Here is an 18,847-nt window from a genome sequence, read left to right on the forward strand (position 1 = left end):
CAGAGCAAAACAAAAGTCGATTCAAATGGTATTTAAACAGCGAACCGATTATTCGAGCATAGCATATTAGACCGAACATAGCCGATTTTTCGGTAGAACCAGTGCACACGACAATTCAAAAATACACATATTTGCCGCACTCGAGCATACAAATACTAGCTGTAACACTAAGCAAGTTATTATGGATATATGCACTGTTTTAATGTTTTGCTTACTGATCACTGACGCCACCCAACAATAATTACCTCAGGCAGAAGGGACAAGACTGATAACAACGAGGAAGAGAAGCCTTTTTAACACTAACAATAAGATAAGATGGTTCAATAGGCGTACAATTCTACATATAGTGGAGTGTGAATCATTCAACAGTGAATCGTTACAAATACTGCAAACCACAACGTGGCCACAAATTGTTGCGTTGCGGCAAACTGTAAGAGAACCAATAGCTAAAGGTGTAGTACACACCAACCAACGGTGAATGGAGCAAAAGTACGTAATTAAATATTTTTACAATAAAGTTCCATTCTTGTTTGTATGCGCATATCATTGCAACGTCCAACGGTTCGTAGCAAAAGCGTACGGGTGACTAGCGCCTTTCAGTAAAATTGCCCTGCCTTCTGTTTATTCCCCTGTATTCCCTAATTTTTATTTTGAACCGATTCACATGATATAACGAACACACGGGTCGTGCATAAATAAGTTTGCTCGAATAAAAATCTCTCAGTGTTTAGTACGGCTATACACGGAGCGGCGAACGTTACTGAATGTACATTGTAATATATAATCGCTAAAATTATACAATATCTAATGCATTAAATTCTGTTCCATCGATCAACGCAGTTCGCCAGAACGGAAGGTCTTGAGAATTGAGTGATTCGAAACGAACAGAATTCTGGTGTTGTGCCTTACTCTTGTCTTGTGCAATGGTCCTCTTATTAAGAACCGTTCCCAAGACTGCCTACGAGTATGATCTAACTACCTAAGATTAAAAAAAAATGAGAATAAGTTTACAGTTTGATCTTGGTTCACTTGAGAAAATGTCATAGGAGAAAGAGAGAATCGTTGAGACGAGTACCTTCTAAAACGTGCCAAGGTTCGAAAACGGTGCCCTGTCTAAGAGGTGCTAGGTAAATTTTGAGTCATTTCATCGTCTTCTTGTTGCAGTCTTTGCTACTGGGATAGCTTTGAGTGTAGTATAGTGATAACCCTCGTACATTGGGAAGTCAATTTGCTTACTTGCCACTTGTTTCCAAGTATGGTTTCGTGAACAGTTAAAGTTTAATCTATAGTGAAATCGAAATTGTTGACGAAAATAATCTACACAAGGAATACTAGTAACTAGAAAGTAATATACCCGAAGAAATGATTATATCATCTGTAAAAGAGACACCTGTCTTTGATTAACATTGTGTACGAATTATTCGTACGAATCATTCGACATCTAACACGTAAACGCGCACACTCGGTGCTAATTTATCGTTCCCTGAACTTGGTTATTTCCAGAAACCTGATCGGTTTCGCCTCTACTACGCCTAATCTATGTACACGAGCTTGTTGAGCGAAGCGAGCGGCTCAAGGGGGGATGTTTTTCTTCACTTCGGAAAACAGCGTTCCGTTTCATTAACTGCTTGGTTTCGTTTTCCAATTACACAAATAGGACCACAAAAACTGAAACTAAGTTATGCGAGGTAAGTTCCAATTTGAAAAGTCCAACCGATCGTTACACGCGTGTACCATTGGCCCTTCTGCATGAGCACGTTTTGTGTTACAGCTTCACTTTTGTAGTAGGAACAGCACAAGTTACGCGTGAACTAATATCCGTCTCGGCAGTAGTTGCAACGGTACGTCGTGTACGATGGTTTGAAAATTTTCCCTTAAAGATTTGAATGCCATTGGTTTAGTTAAGTTTATAGGTCGTTCCCAAACAAACGCTATCGTGTTTCAATATGCTGGCGTGCAGGCGTGCTTCGGAATTTGGGAGATAAGTTTAAAGTGATCTGCTGCTTTCAGCCTCAACCACCTTGTCATTCGCCATTGGATTGCGGTATAATTTTGTAAGGTATTCCAGAATCGTCCCAAAAACAATTAACATTTCCCGCTAGGCGGGATTAGTAGTGTGGTATTTTTAAATGAACGTTGCTTTGAATTACTTGCTAGTTGTAGAGTTTGAGTTTTAAGCTCAATTTTAAATTTGTGATTTAAAGACAACGTTGCTCTAATAGATGGGGAGCGTGGTTTTAGCCTAGCACAGCGTTACACGCCAATCACGCCACGCTTTTCATTGATGGAGCGTGCTTTAAAAGATTTCAATGTTTTGTGTGTTTCTAACAATAGTTTGAGCACAAATATTTGTGTGAGCACACTTGTTGTTTTGCGTATTTTTGTAGCCGTTGTGTATGTGTGTGTATGTTAATTGATGGAAATAACCCTATCTCTATACTGCAGTTATGCTGGTTCCCTTTCAAATGCACCATCGTTTGGTAGCATCTCGCAGGATGTTGTGCGCCATTTTGTAAATCCTCCTTATTCTATCGGCTGGCGAGTTGTGCCAGTTTCTACGCCGTGCTCGAGTTGGTCGGTGCACCGCTGATTGCACTGAACAGAGCTAAGCTGTGGCGGTGTGCGTTATTGTTCCCCTCGTCTAGCGGATACACGATCTCGCCCAGCAGATCACTGAGAGCCGAGCAAAGGTTCTCGTAGTTCTCCTTGAGGACGTTATGATACTCACGCTGATCGGACGAAATCAGATTGGCATTGATCTGCAGGGCCGTGTAACAAATTTTGATAAAGTCACTGAGAAAAGAAGAAAGAAGATATTGAAACAAATTCGTTCTAGTGGGCCGCATCAACAGCAAGGCTGATATTTACCGAAAAACTTCCTTTAACTCTTCCACCCTATCGAATGGATGCTTGGTGCCGGTTTTGGCAGGATCGAGAAAGGCTGAAGCATACGCAAGGGGACCAGCGTTTACCGTCACCGCAACGCTGCCCTGCAACCTTAACTGGAGTTTCTTAAGATCGATAGGTCCCAGCACGATCTCTTCCAGTTCCGCAATCTTCGTTTGCATCTCGTCGATGGCGACCTCGATCGGGCTCAGTTCGTGTGATTGTCGATCGCGAACCGGGATACGTTTCAAAACGTACGGAAAGCTGTGAAGTGCTGAAAAAGGATAACATCATTTAATTTTTTTTTTCCAACCATCTTTGGAGTAATCGTGGGGCTTACTCGTCAAAATAGTTCGTCGTTTCCACTGATCCTCCACGGCTCCGTGAGCAGTTCCCGATGTCGTGAACGGTGTTTCGTACATGAACGTATCCACGTCATGATTTTGTTCGAACTCTGTCTGCCTGATTTCCAACTCATCCTTGCAATAGTATGGCGTAACGTGCGTAACCTGAATGTAGGCAATCTTTGGATCTAGCGTCGATTGATCAACCTAACCGTAGAATAAAGCAAATTAGTGTGGTGTTAACATTGGGCATTTCTCAAGTTGGCACGATTAGATCTTTACCGGTGCAGAGTCCATCATAATCTTCACATTGTCGATCCCGAACTTGTCACGGTACTGTTTGTGCAAACGTTCCGAAATTTCGCTCAACGACGTTACCTTCGGCTCCTTGTACACATACTCGACGCCATTCTCTTCCTCAAAGTACGCCTAAAAAGAGGATAAGCAGATGGTTTAAAATGCTGCTCAAATACCATCTCTGGCTGTCGATCCTGTACCTGTCCAAAGAAAATCACACGATAGAATCGTCCCAGCAGACGTTTGCCTGACTTCTGGAACTCAATAACTCGGTTGTAGGCCTGCGTCAGATGTTCGTAGCACTGTGTCAGCCCATGATAGTCTCTTCGCGACTCCAGGATGGGTATGATCAGTCGGTACAGCTCGCCAAGACACTCCAACCGCTCGGCTCGGTCCAAGTACTCCGCACACTCCTTCAGCTGATCCAGCAGCAACTGCTCGGTGTACTGTGAGTCCTGCGTTCCACTGTCCAGCTTCAACCCTCGCTCGTCTCGCGGAATGTTACGGGAAATGCGTCCAAACGATTCGGCTCCACCAGCCACCGGACAGCAGCCCTTTAGCTTCAGGTACTCGGAAATGAGTGCCGCGATATGTAAGTAACAGCAGGCCGCTTCCGAGATGTTACCGTTCTGTTCGTGATTGCGTGCCATCGTCACGAGCCACGTGTGGCGCAGTTCCGGCGTTGAAGCGTACGAGTTTGCCAGCGAGTGTTGCAGTTCCAGTAACCGCTCCGGTTCCATGTGATGCGCTTGCATCTGAGCCGTGGCCATCAGAACGGTGCGAACTCGACGCGTAAGATCCTTCACCTCCATCGGGAAACCCGTACTCTTCATGGCCTTATCACTGCTGGCGTAGTTGTTGATGGTCGACAGTGACTCTTGGAAGCGTGCGTTGTTCAACCCAATCACGTTGCCGATCATCTGCGATACGGAGATGATCACCTGCAGGTGCACGCGCGTCAATCCTTTTCGGCCACTAAACTCATAGTTGCTACGCATCAGCAGATAAAGGACGGCGCACGCCTCTTGCCGCAAGCTGGCCAATCTGCTGTCGCAACACTTGAGCAGCTCGTAGACGAGCTGTCCGCACAGAATGGCCGTCCCTTTGAAGAGTGCTTGCGAGAAGTTATTAATGAATGCACGCAACGCAGCGAACACGTGCCTCGACAGAGATTCGGATTGACCCAGCTGCAGGAACCGCAAGTAAATCCGCGCTATCTTCGGTAGTACCAAGCCCTCCAGCATGGAGTCACGAAACTGTAGCGAATACAGACCGGTACAATCGAGCACGGTTAGTCCAATTTCCGTGGCAAGGTTCGACTCGTACAGTGCCTGCCTCAGCCGTTGTGTTTCTTCGACTAAATTTTCCCGATTGGCCGGATTGTGGTTCAGAGTGCCCGAGTCGAAAACACCACTGACTCCAGACTCTCCTCCGGTGCCGTTCGAGACGCTCGGTGGTAACACCCGAGCCGGCAATGTACTCGCTTTGGCCGCTTTGCTACCGCGCGGATGTTTCGCTCCGTCGACCACCAGCTGGACATTCTTTTTGCCCACGTACCGGAAGTACAGCAGACAGAGATCGAGCACGGTGAAGAACTGGACCGTTTCGCTTTCGGTGCAATTGTGCCACCAGGCGATCATGTGCTCCGGCGCCAGGTGCTTCACCACGAACAGGAAGCTGATCAGCAGGTCTTTGGTTTCGGTGACGGAAAACTTGTCCGTCCGCTGGATGATGGTCGGTTGGGTGACGCTCACCGATCGGGCGTGGCTAGGCCGGGCCGAGTTTGCGCTGGATTCGTTGAACTGGTTTCGGATCACAACGGTGCCGTCTTGGGAGAGCGTTGAGCACTCCGAGTTCAGCGAGCTAGTTGAGTGGCCATTCGAAAGCGACGTTTGGCCAGCGATTGCTGCCAAAAAGCTGGTATCTTTCAGATGCAACGAGGACCGGATTGGGCTGGCGTATTCGATGAACATCGTGACCCGGTTGCTGCGAGACTTTGGTGTGCTAGTTTGGGACGTTACCGTTGAGGCCGTGGCGGTTGCGGTACCGGAGGCTGAGTGTATGGCGGGCAGTGATTCACGAGCAAACACGTAGCTACTGCTGCAGGAGATACGGTTCGTTCCGACGGAGTCATGCTTTTTCTTTTCCATCCCGTCGGCAATGCGATTTAGATTTTCCAGAACGATACCCAACCAGGGCACGTACAGCATCGCCAGCCGACCCTGCTGTCCTTTGTGCTGATAGCGATCGTCCAGATCGTGCTTTGCCAGCAGCTCCTTCAGGGTGATCAAACCCAACCGCCGGATGTGGCTCACCTCGTTCAGCGCGCTTTTCACCTCCTGCAGCAGAATGCCAACCAGAAAGTGTTGCCGGCAATACTCCTCCGAGAGGCAAAACTGCTGCAGTAGATCAGCGGCGCGATTGTTAGGTGTCAGCATGAACGGCAGATTGAGCGGAATGTAGTGTTCGTGGGAGCAGACTTCGCGCAGGAACGCAAACTTGTACTCCTGCAGAGTGCGCGAATCTCCCGGACCCCAGCGGTCCATGTAGAGTCGAATCAGGCGGAACACAAAACCGCGGTCCATGAACGATAGGCAGCGTTTAACAAACACCGAGAGGCTCTGGTTGAGCTGATCCGTTTCCATCGGCAGGTCCTTATGGCGTTGGCTGATGTACGGGACCAACACTTGAAAGAGGGCCTCGATTCGGTTGCAAAACTCCTTCGGAAAGCGTTCGTTGCGCTGCATCTTGATGCGACCCGTAGTCAGCAAATACTGGGCCATACTCTTCAAGATCACCTCGAAGAAGATGCCGGAAAATTTCATAAACTTGTTCACCAACAAAAAGTCCGTATTGTTTGGATGCAGGAGCGTCGGCAGATGGCGGCATAGTTCCCCGTGGACGGTGCTTACGTTCTGGGACGTCGGCGAGCAGCCGTTAACCGGTTGGCAGTCGATTTTATAGACATACTTCACGTACGCCACCAGCAGTTCTTTGCGCTTTGCCTCCTCGGCCACCAGGTGAAATAGGTTCACTAGCAGGCGGATGATGTTGAGACCCACTTCTTCGCTGCTGGTCGCCACCAGCAGTGACAACAGTTGGTTCAGGATGGTCGGCAGGAACGTGATCAGCGAGCTGATGTGGATGGCATGAGCAGCTTTCAGGATCTTGCACGTTTCCGTCGTGTCCGGTGGGGCGACCGTTTTCGAGTGCTCCAACAGTCGTTCCGCGTGAAGAAACAGGTTGTGCAGATGCTGATCGGTGGTCAGCACGGTGGAATCGAGCCGAAAGTTGACGGTAAAGATCGGGCGCTGATTGTCAATCCACTGCACGTCGGGACCGGCGTTCTGCTGAACGAATGGGAACGGTTTGTAGACGGTGTGTGCGCGAGTGTATGTGTGGTAGGATAGGTATGAAAATGAGGGAAACGCATGGGGATGCGCAAGAACAAGGGTGGCCACAACGAACGAGCAGGCAGGCAGGCAGGTAGGAGGTGAGAGGAAGAGAAGAGAAAACATACACAATACGAAACAACGGCTAGACTCATCTACCACGTGGTTAATTCGGGAAGTTGTCCTACGCAATGAACTATCGATTCTTTTCGGTCGAAAGAATCGGATTAGTAAGGTTAGCGCTCACTGGGAGCTAGCATGCAGACGTTCAGTACACATTCGGATTGCAACCAGAAACCACCACCACCACTATGCGATTTGCCTTGCGCGTCAAAACTTACGCCTTTGCCAAGTCCGAGCGGCTGGATGGCGAGATACCCCGCCGGAAGCGTGGCCGCCACCGGAAGGCACTGTTCTTCGACGTTGATTTTGCCCTTCGTCAGCAGTGGCAACCAGGCGTACCCGACGGGCGCCTCAGTGCTGGTAGTGGTCAGATCCTTTTTCTTCGCGATGTTACACGACACGTGGAAGAAGGAAAACAGTAGATGGTGCTGTGCCGTTATGTTCAACGGAAGCCGCAGCTTGATCTCCTCGTACCACGTTGGGCTGGTGTTGTGATGGAGCACCGGGCAAGACATTTGCGAAACCAGCATCTCCTGTCCCGGACGACCGTAGATGCACTATAAGCAAAAAGGATTTAGGGCCGAGTTGATAAAAAACACATAATTTCGCTCGTAAAAGATACGAACCTCGATCGATTTCGCTTCCGTCGTGTCACTGTCACGCAATTCCACGATGACCGCAATGTTACGGGCGCGAGAGAATATTTTCTGGCTGTCGTAGCTTAGATGCAACGGATAGATGTACAGATGGTTAACGAAATGCACGTACGGATGAAGGTACTGCTCGGAGGTGTTGGCGAATTCGGCGACCTCCAGCGTGGGATCGGCAACCGGTGGGGATGGGAATGGATTCAATGGTACCAAACTGTTCGTAAGGCAATCTGTCAATGTAATGGCAGGGCACGGGTGTTAGTTACATACAAATCTTCAGCCACGGTCATAAAGGTGGAAGATATTTACTGTTGGGCAGTTCGTTTAGCGATTCAATGTAAATCTTCAATGAGCCAGGTATCACAGTCAGTTTACTGAACTTATCCGGCTTACGGTACTCAGTCAGCAGCTTCAGCAGCTCTTCGTCCTTCAGCTTGGCCCCTTCCTGCCGGTAGATGGCGGGAAACTCGTACGAGATGTCCAGATCGTTGCTGTACAGCTGAAACAGTGGCCGGGCGGCCCAAGCGAATGGCATCCGATAGTGGCCACACTTTTGTGCGTACTGTTTGATCGTTTTCTGCAGCTTGCCCAACACTTTGGGATCTTTGGTGGCCTTGAGGTACGGTTCTACGGACGCATTGATGGCACCCTGCAGAATCTTGTCGATCCGCACGACGATGAAAATGTCCGCGTGTGGCACGGTCACGTTAAAGATGGCCTGCCGTGCCCGGGCCAGCCACTCTTTGGTGACGGACTCGGAATGGAGCAAGTCGTCACTGGTGTCGCACTTGGCTCGCACCGGTTTCATCGTGCCGTTCCCGTTCTGGTGCGATTTATTGGTGGCTTTCGGGGAGGCACACAAAGGGCGCTCGGATTTACATGACCCGGTTAGCAGGTCGCGCACATGCTCTTTGTTAAGGTCGAAGTGGAAGCTTTCGGTCAACTTCCGGCCAGCCCTGGCATCGTAGAGCGCTACACTGGTAAGGTAAGGTTCAATCTGTGAACAGAAAAAAATATATAATTCATTAAAATTTCAACCAATTTTTCCAATTTGTTTTTTTATTGTCTCCATAAAATAAGATAGAAAAATAAATTTAAAAAAAAAATCTCTGAAGTTCAGTTTTTCAACGGAAACACGTTTGAACGAAAATCAAAATCCAAAACTTAACGAATCAACTGTGGCATCGCATCAGAGTGAGTGGCTTTCGTTGAGTGGCAAAATGGTCACTCACCAAGCCAACGAAACGTCAAACGGAACGGTCAAACGAGTCAAAAGGTAAGGTTCGAGAATTACAAGTGAGGTTAGCTAGTGTTTGACATCTCGAGCTGTCAACCCTTACGTTGTGTGTTGTGTGAAGAAACACTCGTCATATAAAAATTAAACATTCGGCTTGTGTCCGCGGTAAAACAATTAATTGGTCCAAAAATTCAACACAATTCGTGCCGAAAATGGTGACAATCGAAAGATAGGTAAAGTTAGCGCACGAATTGCGCGATATTTACTCGAAAGCGGACGCTGAGCAGCCTTTATTGTGAAAAGTGTTGTGGAACGCGCTGTGGTCGGTTCTTGCCATTCTCCGGTCCGGTTCTTTCGCTTCTCCGACGGGGTAAGAAAATGTGATTTGTGCGATTTGCCGTCGCTTCGAGCAGTGTTTCAAACAACGCTGCCTTCGCATCGCAGAAGGCTTCGTTGTGCGAAAAAAATGCACGTTCTGTAGCTTTCTTATAACTCGTCCGTCGTTTTTTCGCTCTTCAGATGGCCAGTGAAGATAATGTGAAATCGCTCTGCGAAATTACCGGCCTCAAGGAGGAGCAGGCAACCAACCTGCTGACCGCGTACAATGGTAACCTTGAAGGCGCAATAAATGCGTTCTTCGAGAACCCCGAAGGCATTCTTAATCCGGAACCGGCGGTCGTAATCGACGACGATGACAGTAGCTCCGGGCCGTCCAGGTCGGGTTCCGGATCCGCGTCGAACGCAGCCAGCTTCATGAACGACGATGATGACAACGTGCGCGCTCCGATACCCAGAAAGACGGAAATTTTGCTCCCTCAACTCGAAACGAACCGAGCGCGGATCGGCAAACGACGCGCGGCCATCATCACCGAAGTCCCGTTCCGGAACTTTGAGCTCGAGGGACGCATCCAGGAGCAAATGCTATTGCAGGGTCCATCGGCAAAGAAAATCACGCGCCTCGAAGCACTGTTTATGCCACCGTTCGACATTCTTTTCTCCGGCGGATTCGATTTGGCCCAGCGCCATGGCCGCTCCGTCGATCGCTGGTTGCTGGTCAATTTGCAGGATGACCTCAATTTCAGCTGCCAGATGCTGAACCGCGATCTGTGGTCCGATGTGCAGCTAAAGGAGTTCATGCGCCGCCATCTGGTGTTTTGGCAGCAATCGAACAAAACGAACGACGGCGCAAAGTTTAAGACGTTCTACAAAGTCCGCTCGGAACCGTACCTGGCCATGATTGACCCGCGGACAGGCGAAGAGGTGCGTACCTTCTCTACCACGGACCTGACTCCGGTTAGATTTCTCGAAACGCTCAAAGCATTCCTCGTGGAAAACAAATCGCCCCACGGGGAGGAGGTTAACGTGAGCCAGGAGCTTGCGGCCGGTCCTTCGACGTCGATTGGATCGACACTTGGCTTCGGGGCCGGCGCAGGATGTGCGGCTGCTACGGCCGGTAGCAGTAGGCAGCATCACAGCACCGCGACGGCCACGGTCACAGCGGGCAGTCGATCAAATCCGTGGACGGTCACCGTTGTCGATGAAGATGAAGATGATTTCCAGGAAATCACGGACAGTGAGAGTGACGATGAGGAGGCCTCCGAACGTCCGCAAGTCGCACCGGTCGTCGTGGCAACGTTGAAATCAACCAAATCATCCCCAAATGCTACACCGGTGCTACGGCCGGCCCGGGACGATGGAAGCCTGGACGAATGTAACGATCAACCTGCACCTGCTTCTGACGGAACTAGGGATGATAATGTTGGTCCTGCATATGAGGAACCACCGTCATGCACAAACAAAGATGGTCGATCGGGTGGTCAACGGCCCGCGACCACCGATGTCAGTTCGGACTCGGAATCCAGCCTCGCTGCGGACCAGAAGACACGCATTATGCTCAAGATGGCGGGTAACGTATCGGAACGGCTGTTCTTTCGGAGTTCGCGCACCCTACAGCATGCCATGGCAAAGTTGTTGCAAAAGTATGAGAAACATTTCCCGAACCGCGCCACCACCGATGCTAGCACGGACGTTCGGTTCTTTTGTCAGGCGATTAAGGCGGACCTCGCGACGCTCGACCCGCAGCGGACGCTGCTCGAGCTGAAGATTCACCCGAACGCTGTGATCCACGTGACGACCGATGATTGAAGAGAGCTAGCAACGTGTCCCTCAAGCGCTAACTCCGCCGATACTCGGTCTTGGGCAGGGTAGCTCTTTATTGTGTAATTTTTGTGAAAGGGATGTCCCCGAAGATAAATTATTCATTTTTAGGACCAAAAAACAAGAAAACATAATGTAAATTTTGTTGTCTCCACGCATTATCCTTTCGCATGCATCCGAAAACCGTCCGAGTCCGACCGAGCGGCTTGCTCGGTTCCAGTATAAGGTAAATCCGTTATTTGCCAATTCGGAATTTTGGGTCTTTTGGCTAAATAACTCTAGTTGCGAGGGATTATCGTTAGTTCAACCTTTTTAAAATTTTATCCATTTTGTGCTCTTCAGTTGAAGCCAACAGAAACGAAAGAGACTATGCAGCTAATCTGAGCTTTTTTTTCTCTCTCCTTTTGAGCATTGTTATACCTGAACGGCGAACATTTTGTAACAATAAATAATAAATAAATAAATAAAATAATGATTAAAGACACGATCAAACCCTTTGCCAACACCAAAGTTATGGCGAAAGCAGGGAGTACTTATTGTGTCCTAAATAAAACGAAAATATCGTTTTATAAGAGAGACATGAACGGTATTTGCAACAAATTGCAATTCGAAACGATTCTACGCAAATAAACTACGATATCCCACCGTTACCTACCTTCTGATCTCGATTTATACACACGTTCGGAAAAATTAACAATCCTAGTAAATAGCAATGCAATTGACCTACCTGACACAGCGGTGCATCGGAGTCGGCCGGCGGGGCCCCGTTTACGCCATCGATCTGTCCGAGTAGCCGAAACCGCAGCGAATTGCACTTGATCAGTATCCGCTGTCCGAACTGCACCCGGTACGGTTCAACGGGTGTTTCCGCTTTCGCCGTGCCAGTGCCGCCACTCGTCGTTGTGGCACTGGCACTTCCGCCACCGCTCGGCTGCGAAAGCATCGGTTGGCCGCCAAACAAACGCTTTCGGTGCTCCCGTCGGGCCTGAGCAATCGACTGATCCGTTTCCCGGGCGTACCGATTGAGCTGCGGGTTCATGCTCTGCTCCAGCCCCTTCAGCGTCCCGAACTGCATCGTGCTCGGGCTGGCCGGCGGTGGTGCCGCGGCACGTTCCAGCGATGCGACCCGTTTGTCCTCCTGCAGTTTGTTCTGGTGCAGTACGGAGGAGATTTTGCGCAGCCAGTCGTCCATTTCCGCCTCGTCGTCCGCCGCCAGCGTGACCGACTTGTGCTGGCCGGCGTTCATCTTGAGCTCGAAGCAGAAGCGGCCCTTTTTCGGGTTCGGCACCACCTCGGTGCAGAAGTCCATCACGATCGTCGCCTTCGCCTCGACCTGCTTCTCGTCCTTGTGCAGCTCGAGGATGTACGTGCCGTCGATTTCCTGGCGTAGATAGCAGTAGCGCTTCTTGAACGACTTCGAGCCGATGTGGGCGAACATACGGTCCGAGTTCGTGTCCGGACCCTTGAGCAGGTAGCCCTGCTTGGTGATGGTGTCCGCCTGCGACCGCGTCATCTGCTCGTCCAGCCGGTCCGGATCCGTGTCCACCTCGTACACTTCCTCCTTCAGCTCCTCCGACGGAGACACTCTGTTGGCAGCGAGTGGTCGAGAAACGAGTGGATCATAAACTCAGTAAGTTTTCACGATAAAAACATGACGCTTGATTCCCTCCCATCGTGGTCTGTGGTCACTTACCGCGGCAGATCGTAGCATGCTCCGCCGTACTTGCTGTACTTGTAGTGTATCAAGTGGTTAGGCGATTCGTAGGTGTGTAGCGCCTGGCGGGTCAGTAGCAGCCCCACCCCGGGGAAAGGACTTCCGACCGAGCTCACCGATAGCGACCGGGTGCTGGTCGGAGTTCCGTTTCGACTGGCTGCAGCCGAACTTCCGGCGCTTCCACCGCTGCTTTCACTGTTGCGCTTTTTGCCGCTTCCGTTGATCGAGCCACCGCTAGATGTCGCCGGTGTCGCCGGAACGCAATGACCCGGAATGTTACTGTGCACGGTGCGGAACTTTTTGGGCTGCAGCACTTCCTGTGAATGCGAATGCGATATTGGATGCGAGTGGATCATTAATTTACCGTCTCCGACAAGTGGCCTCACCGAGGAAACTCACCGACACATCGTCGTTCGGGTAGAGCAACAGCTCACGCTGGGGATCGTTCTGGATGAGCGTGCGGTTCTTCAGGACGAATGCTTCGAAATCGATTGGCTCCACTATGACCGGTTTTGTCTGCAAGGAGAGGGCGCAAAGAAGGGCACGGCCGTCAGTATATTTAGCTCGATCCGTGGGTTTAATTTAATTGTGCCCTCGGGGTTGATTTAAATAAAGTTTTGCATCGTCGTTGGGCGATCGTCTGAACCGAAGAGGGTTGCCGCAATCAGTGTTCCACATTTCTGCGGATTTTCTCCAGCGGCCCTTGGACTCAACCAGCGCGCCCAAGAGCTCGGTGCATTACCGATTTCAGGCCAATTCGGGCACAATTTCTGCTCATTGGCGGATCCCGAGGCTCTGGCGTGGCTCTGGCGGACCCCGTACCCGTGATTAAGGTGCAGTGCGCCGCAGCGCGCTCGATCATTAAAACCTAAATTGAAAATAAAAATCCAATACGTAATAATTTCCGCACCATCCGCACCAAGGAGCTGACCCACCGGAGCAAAAGGGACCGGGGCGAGGATCTCGTAATAAGGTTCTTACCGATCGGTAGAGTGCTATTTCTCCCCACGTTTTTTTTTCTCCTTTTTTTTGCTTTATTGCTCCATGCTTGCCAACCCCCTTCGCACACCATAATTTTCGCCAACTGGCCCCGGCCCGGCCCGGGCGACGGAGAGGGTGGCCCCCGAAACCCGTGGCCAATCTCGCACCATGAAGAGGCTCCCTTTGGGGTGGGGCCTCTCTGCCCCCGTCCGCAACACCTTATCTCCTGCGGTTTGTGAGGAGATTATTTTCACCTTCTCCTCACGGCAGGCGGACTGTGGTTAGCCTGCGCCTGACCCGCTTTTCCGACCTGCGTCGTTTGCGTTTTTAATAATATTTAGCTCGCAGCCAAATCGATCAGCAAACGCTGGCACGGACCGCAAACAGCGCGCAGCGCATGGGCACCGCAGCCGCAACCGCCACGGCGCGCGTTGATGATAATAATAATAAAGAAAAGCGCGCTAAGCCATGTGCCGCGTTCCTGTGCCGCTGCTGCAACATCGAGTGTTACGAGGAGGATGCATAATGAAACATAAGGCTAAGGTCCATTCGATTCAGAGAACACAAATGGCCCGTTCGCCGCTTTGAGTCTTTCGTTCGTTCGGCGACCACGGCCGGTTTGGCTTCGGTCGTCCTTTTGCCGCCCTCCCCGGGGGGAGTCCGAAGCCACGGTCCGATCTACATTTCTTCTCCCTTCGGCACCGGTGCTAATTGTCCCTACAATGATGTTCATTATTGGACGGTGTGTGTGTGCACACACACACGCTTACGCTTTTCTTCCTTCCTTCCTGCGACGACGAATAGTCCTGGGGATGCCGACGAGAGCGCATGCTAATAATGATCGGTGATCGTAATGATTATTGCACCACACCGCAGACCATCATCGCCGCGGCGGCCGAGGGCAACATAATGATCGGGGGCTGCTGCTGCTCCGGACGCTCCGTTTGCAGCGATTAAAGCACGATCGATCGGCTCCGATCGAGCTCCGATCAAGATGAACTCATCCACCGGACCAGGCCCAGAGTCGCGTCGCGAGCGATGGTGTTATGTATTTTTATGGTTTTGATTCCGGTGTTTATGTGCTGTGGACCACCGAACCACGGGCTCCGGAGGTCCGGAGGTCGCCCCAGCGAGAGAGCTGTGGGCCCCCACTTTTGCTCGTGAGCGAAAGATGATCGTGATCGTTTATAAATCATAAATACCGCGGCAAAGGGTGGTAATGGTGGCGGTGGTGGCAGCGGCATCGATTGCCTCGGGTGTTGCAGGATGGATAAAATATCGAGCATCGTGATCGATGGGCTTTGCGATCGATAGCGCGGCGTCCCGTGCGGTTGATGATTATGCACCTCGATTGGGGCGAAGAGCGAATATGCTTTTCTATGGAAAGCCCGACAGTGCGCGGTATGTAAAGTGGGAAATTTTATGTTCTATTAACAGCAAAGAGCATCATCTTACTATAATATAGAAGAAATTGTAACATTTATTTGCGAAAACAATTAATATTGAAATGGAAAGTTAAATTACTCAAATGAAAAAAGTAATTTTTACGTCTTTCAAACAGTATCAAATATTACGTTAATCACGCTGGCCATTAATGAAAATTTAGCCACATTTCTCCAAACACGAGCACCCAAGGGGGTTCTGAAACTTAAGCCTTTACTTCTGTCCAAATCCAAAGCCGGAAACGAGTGCTGGGCCATTCTATCGAACGCAAGGTTCGGAAAACGTCTCTCCACGCAATGACAACGAAAACGGGAAAAACAACCACCATGCTGGACGACTGACAACAATGACAAAAATTATCTTCAAGACCCCTGCTTTGTGGTCTAGATCGTCGAAGAAACTTTATTGATGCGTTTGTGTTATGTGTCTCCCGACAGGGAGCTCAACGAGACCTGCAATTAGTTACGCCACGTTACGAGTTGCGCAACGGTGAAATGTGACCTGTTTGCGTGTTCAGTTTACAGTGGATCAGACCTCCGGTGCGAACTGTTTTCCGTCAGAAAATGTCACCGGAACAGAAAGATACAGTTGAAATGAGTGCAGGGTACGAACACTGCACTTATCGGTTTGTCAGCAGTAAACTATAATTTTCTTTCTTAGCTTCAATTCTCAGCTATCGGTCACACACAATATGTAATGAAGAAATGAGTGACATTCATTGGTGAAGAATGCCGCGACCTATAAGAAGCAGATCGGTCCCATAAATGTAATCAATAAAACCAAGACTACAACGGTGGCTAACAACGAATGTTCTTCTAATTAAAAAATTAATTCAAGAGTTAATATGTTGATTTTTATTTTTTTAAGTTGCGAAGACATTTATCGAAATGTGACTCTAGTTTTAAAATATTTACACAAAAAAATAAGATTTCAATCGCTCCATTTACTTTGCACTGCATTTTGCACTTTGACTCTAAATTCATCTTACTTCAAACACAAATGGACAATGAAAAGAAACAATCGAAAATGCATCTCAAGAAAATCTCTCTTCAAAATTTTAATTTCAAGATAAGTTTAAACTATTATTAAAAACGGACGCAGGTTCCGATTCCCTAGAAAAGGATCATTGTTTCGCTCCGCTCTGAGGCGAGCGTTTAGCTGCAGTGGAGAGCATAAAGATCACTCCAAGAGTCAAGTTCCCATCTTGAACCCGTGTTGTTCCCAGTGGCCACCTCTTCCTTCCTTCCTTCCTTCTTTCCTATCCTTGTGCGCATTGATAATTTTCCACAATTATCTTGCCCGCGCCTTGCAGTTTCCAGGACAAATGGATCGCACCTCGCCCACGTGGATCACCCTTCGGTGCGTCGAAGATCACCGAACTTTATGCAAAGACGATGCAGCGACCACGCATCGCTGGCGGCTGGGGCTCCGTTCTTCCCGAGCGTGCTTGCCAGCCGTTTGTGCCTTTCGATAGATAACCATTCTAGGCTCCGAAGGACCCCTAGGCCCCCTGAGGCGTGATTGTTGTTGGTTTAGCAAACGCGCAACGGAGGGTGAGAAATTATGGACCATTGTTTTGTGACCTGCACACCCCACAAGCCATCCTACGTTCTCCCGTCCCGCGACCATCGGCGACCGCGCACTCGGACTCGGAAAAATCCTTATTTGGCGCCTGGTTATTAAAACGTACCAACGCCAAAGGGGGCCTTCGTTCGAACGCGGGCGTCAATAGATCCGATAAGCCCGGGACAGGGTCTCTGCGGGTCTACGGGCGCTACTGCAGATACCATCTACTGCCCCACCACTCCCCCGTTATATGCTGCGCCCCGGATTTGTGCCGATTGTTCTTGCGATGGTCTCGGAAAAATACAAAAAAAACGACGGGAAAAAAAACGTGTGGAAAAATATTTTATCGCACCATCGCGAAATCGGCCACAAGTTTCTAGGTTGACCCCGGGGTGTGCATGGTGCTGGCCGAGAGGGGGTTGCGGATCCTATGCTGCGCTACCTCCTGCTGCGATGCGCGGTACACAAAGTGAATCAAATGTTTCGATTCTGGTTGTTCATCTTTTTGCTTGACCCTTCTCAGCCTTTGCCCGCTCTCTCTCTCGTTCGTTCTCGAGGGTTCAGCGGGCACTCCGTGTGACGATGTCCTTTCGCCGGGCCCCAGCGGATGTACCTCACTCTCTCTCCGTGTCACTCGGCGTCCGCGGCGGGGCCCTCGTTCTTTTGTTTGCAGATTATTGGGCGCAGCGTGCAGAGGGCGCATTTATGCTTTGCTGCTGCTGCTGTTTGTTCTTTTCGGCCCTTTTTGTCAACTTCGGCGCGATCGTGTACGCCATGCCCTGCGCCCCTGCGCGTGAGGTTGGGCAACGGAATTGGATCTGCATTCGTTATGGCCGCCGCCGCCGCCACTCTCTCTGAGGCGAAGAACCTCGAAATCAGGGTAAGCAAAAACAACCAGCCCCCGAAAGGTCCGGCCATGATCCTCGTGTGTGCCTCTCCCACCGGGGCCGGGACGTCGGGCGGTCATTCAATATTTATGCTGCATAAATTCATTTGAATCAGTAAATGTGCCGGCCGACGACGGACGACAGTTAGTTTTGTTACTTTTCCTGCCGGTCGCGGCATTGTTGTGAGGCGCAGATACAGGCGCGGCCCTATTGTTGCTCTCCCGATTCTCTCTCTCTCTCTGCCTCTTTCTTTTCGGTGGGTCCAAGATCAGTTTTCGGTGATCTTTTTATGCGAAAGGAGCGCGCGCTGGTTTCTGGCGGTTTTCGCCCTTCTTTCGACCCAAACATTAAATCCCTTTCGCAAAAAAAAATCGCGGCACAGCTTCCAGCTCGCCTCGGAGCGCTACTACGAAGCCCCGCGGACAGCGCAGAGAGCGAGTTTTGTCATCAATGAATGGCAGATTTTCCTGGAAAAAGGCCGACGGCGGAGTGGAGATCGGTTCGGGTCTCGGGATCGTGGCGTCCATTCACATCGACCAAGGCGTATGGTTGCTTCTTGCAGCTGCTACAACACGACGGGGATGACGGCGGTGGGTGTTGCAATGGGGATGCATCATTAATCTTGGGGTCCGAGAGAGACCAAGGAACCGAGAAGCTATACGTTGCGTTTCATTGTTGTTCGTTCATTGCCCGTTGTGTCAGAGATTGATTGTAATGAAATTCAATTTATGATTTCTCGTAAAATGGGCCCGGGACACCCCACGGGACACCACCCCCCGCGGGACACTTGATTAGCATTCGAAAGTGCGCAACCCGCAGACCCCGCCGGAGCTCGTCGCCGTTTCGTCTCTCGAATAATGAAGCCGGGCGGGCCACTTGGCGAGATGACGAATCTTGCGAAATGGGCTCCAAACGAGCCGGGTGGGGTGGCAGTAACGTGAGGCCCTTTCTTCAGGCCAATTTTCGATTCGCCAACCCCGCCATTCGACCACCGGCACCGGCCGCCTTGCCTCCACCGAACAAACAGAAGGATACAATTCTCTCGGTTAACGGAACAGGAAAAGTCCATCAAACGATGACGCGCGATCACGGGGGCGATGCGCACGGCAATGGCATCAGAGCCACCCATTACACTGGCGAAGGACTCTTGTCGGCGGCGGATCATTTTTG

At 50.2% G+C, this 18,847-nt stretch overlaps 2 protein-coding genes across 2 annotated transcripts in view; one reads left to right on the top strand and one right to left on the bottom strand.

Annotated features, from left to right (window-relative positions):
• Window positions 1-458: 458 nt before the first annotated feature.
• Window positions 459-18,847, bottom strand: part of LOC131210931 (dedicator of cytokinesis protein 9) — an 84,428-nt gene continuing 66,039 nt past the window's right edge. Inside the window, exons 2-12 of the mRNA XM_058204255.1 lie at window positions 13,200-13,316; window positions 12,780-13,117; window positions 11,814-12,672; window positions 8,002-8,689; window positions 7,669-7,922; window positions 7,261-7,599; window positions 3,728-6,877; window positions 3,513-3,659; window positions 3,227-3,437; window positions 2,869-3,160; window positions 459-2,793 (exon numbers count right to left, since the gene is read on the bottom strand). Of these exons, the coding sequence (XP_058060238.1) occupies window positions 2,556-2,793; window positions 2,869-3,160; window positions 3,227-3,437; window positions 3,513-3,659; window positions 3,728-6,877; window positions 7,261-7,599; window positions 7,669-7,922; window positions 8,002-8,689; window positions 11,814-12,672; window positions 12,780-13,117; window positions 13,200-13,316 (6,633 nt within the window). The 3' untranslated portion in view covers window positions 459-2,555. The remainder of the gene's footprint in view (window positions 2,794-2,868; window positions 3,161-3,226; window positions 3,438-3,512; window positions 3,660-3,727; window positions 6,878-7,260; window positions 7,600-7,668; window positions 7,923-8,001; window positions 8,690-11,813; window positions 12,673-12,779; window positions 13,118-13,199; window positions 13,317-18,847) is intronic.
• On the top strand, window positions 9,075-11,195 carry LOC131210932 (UBX domain-containing protein 7). The gene is made up of 2 exons (XM_058204257.1): window positions 9,075-9,299; window positions 9,449-11,195. The coding sequence occupies exon 2, from the start codon at window positions 9,449-9,451 to the stop codon at window positions 11,072-11,074; it is 1,626 nt and encodes a 541-aa protein (XP_058060240.1). The 5' UTR covers window positions 9,075-9,299; the 3' UTR covers window positions 11,075-11,195.

The sequence above is a fragment of the Anopheles bellator genome, chromosome 2 (genome assembly GCF_943735745.2).
Source record: "Anopheles bellator chromosome 2, idAnoBellAS_SP24_06.2, whole genome shotgun sequence".
NCBI classification, from domain to species: Eukaryota; Metazoa; Arthropoda; class Insecta; order Diptera; family Culicidae; genus Anopheles; species Anopheles bellator.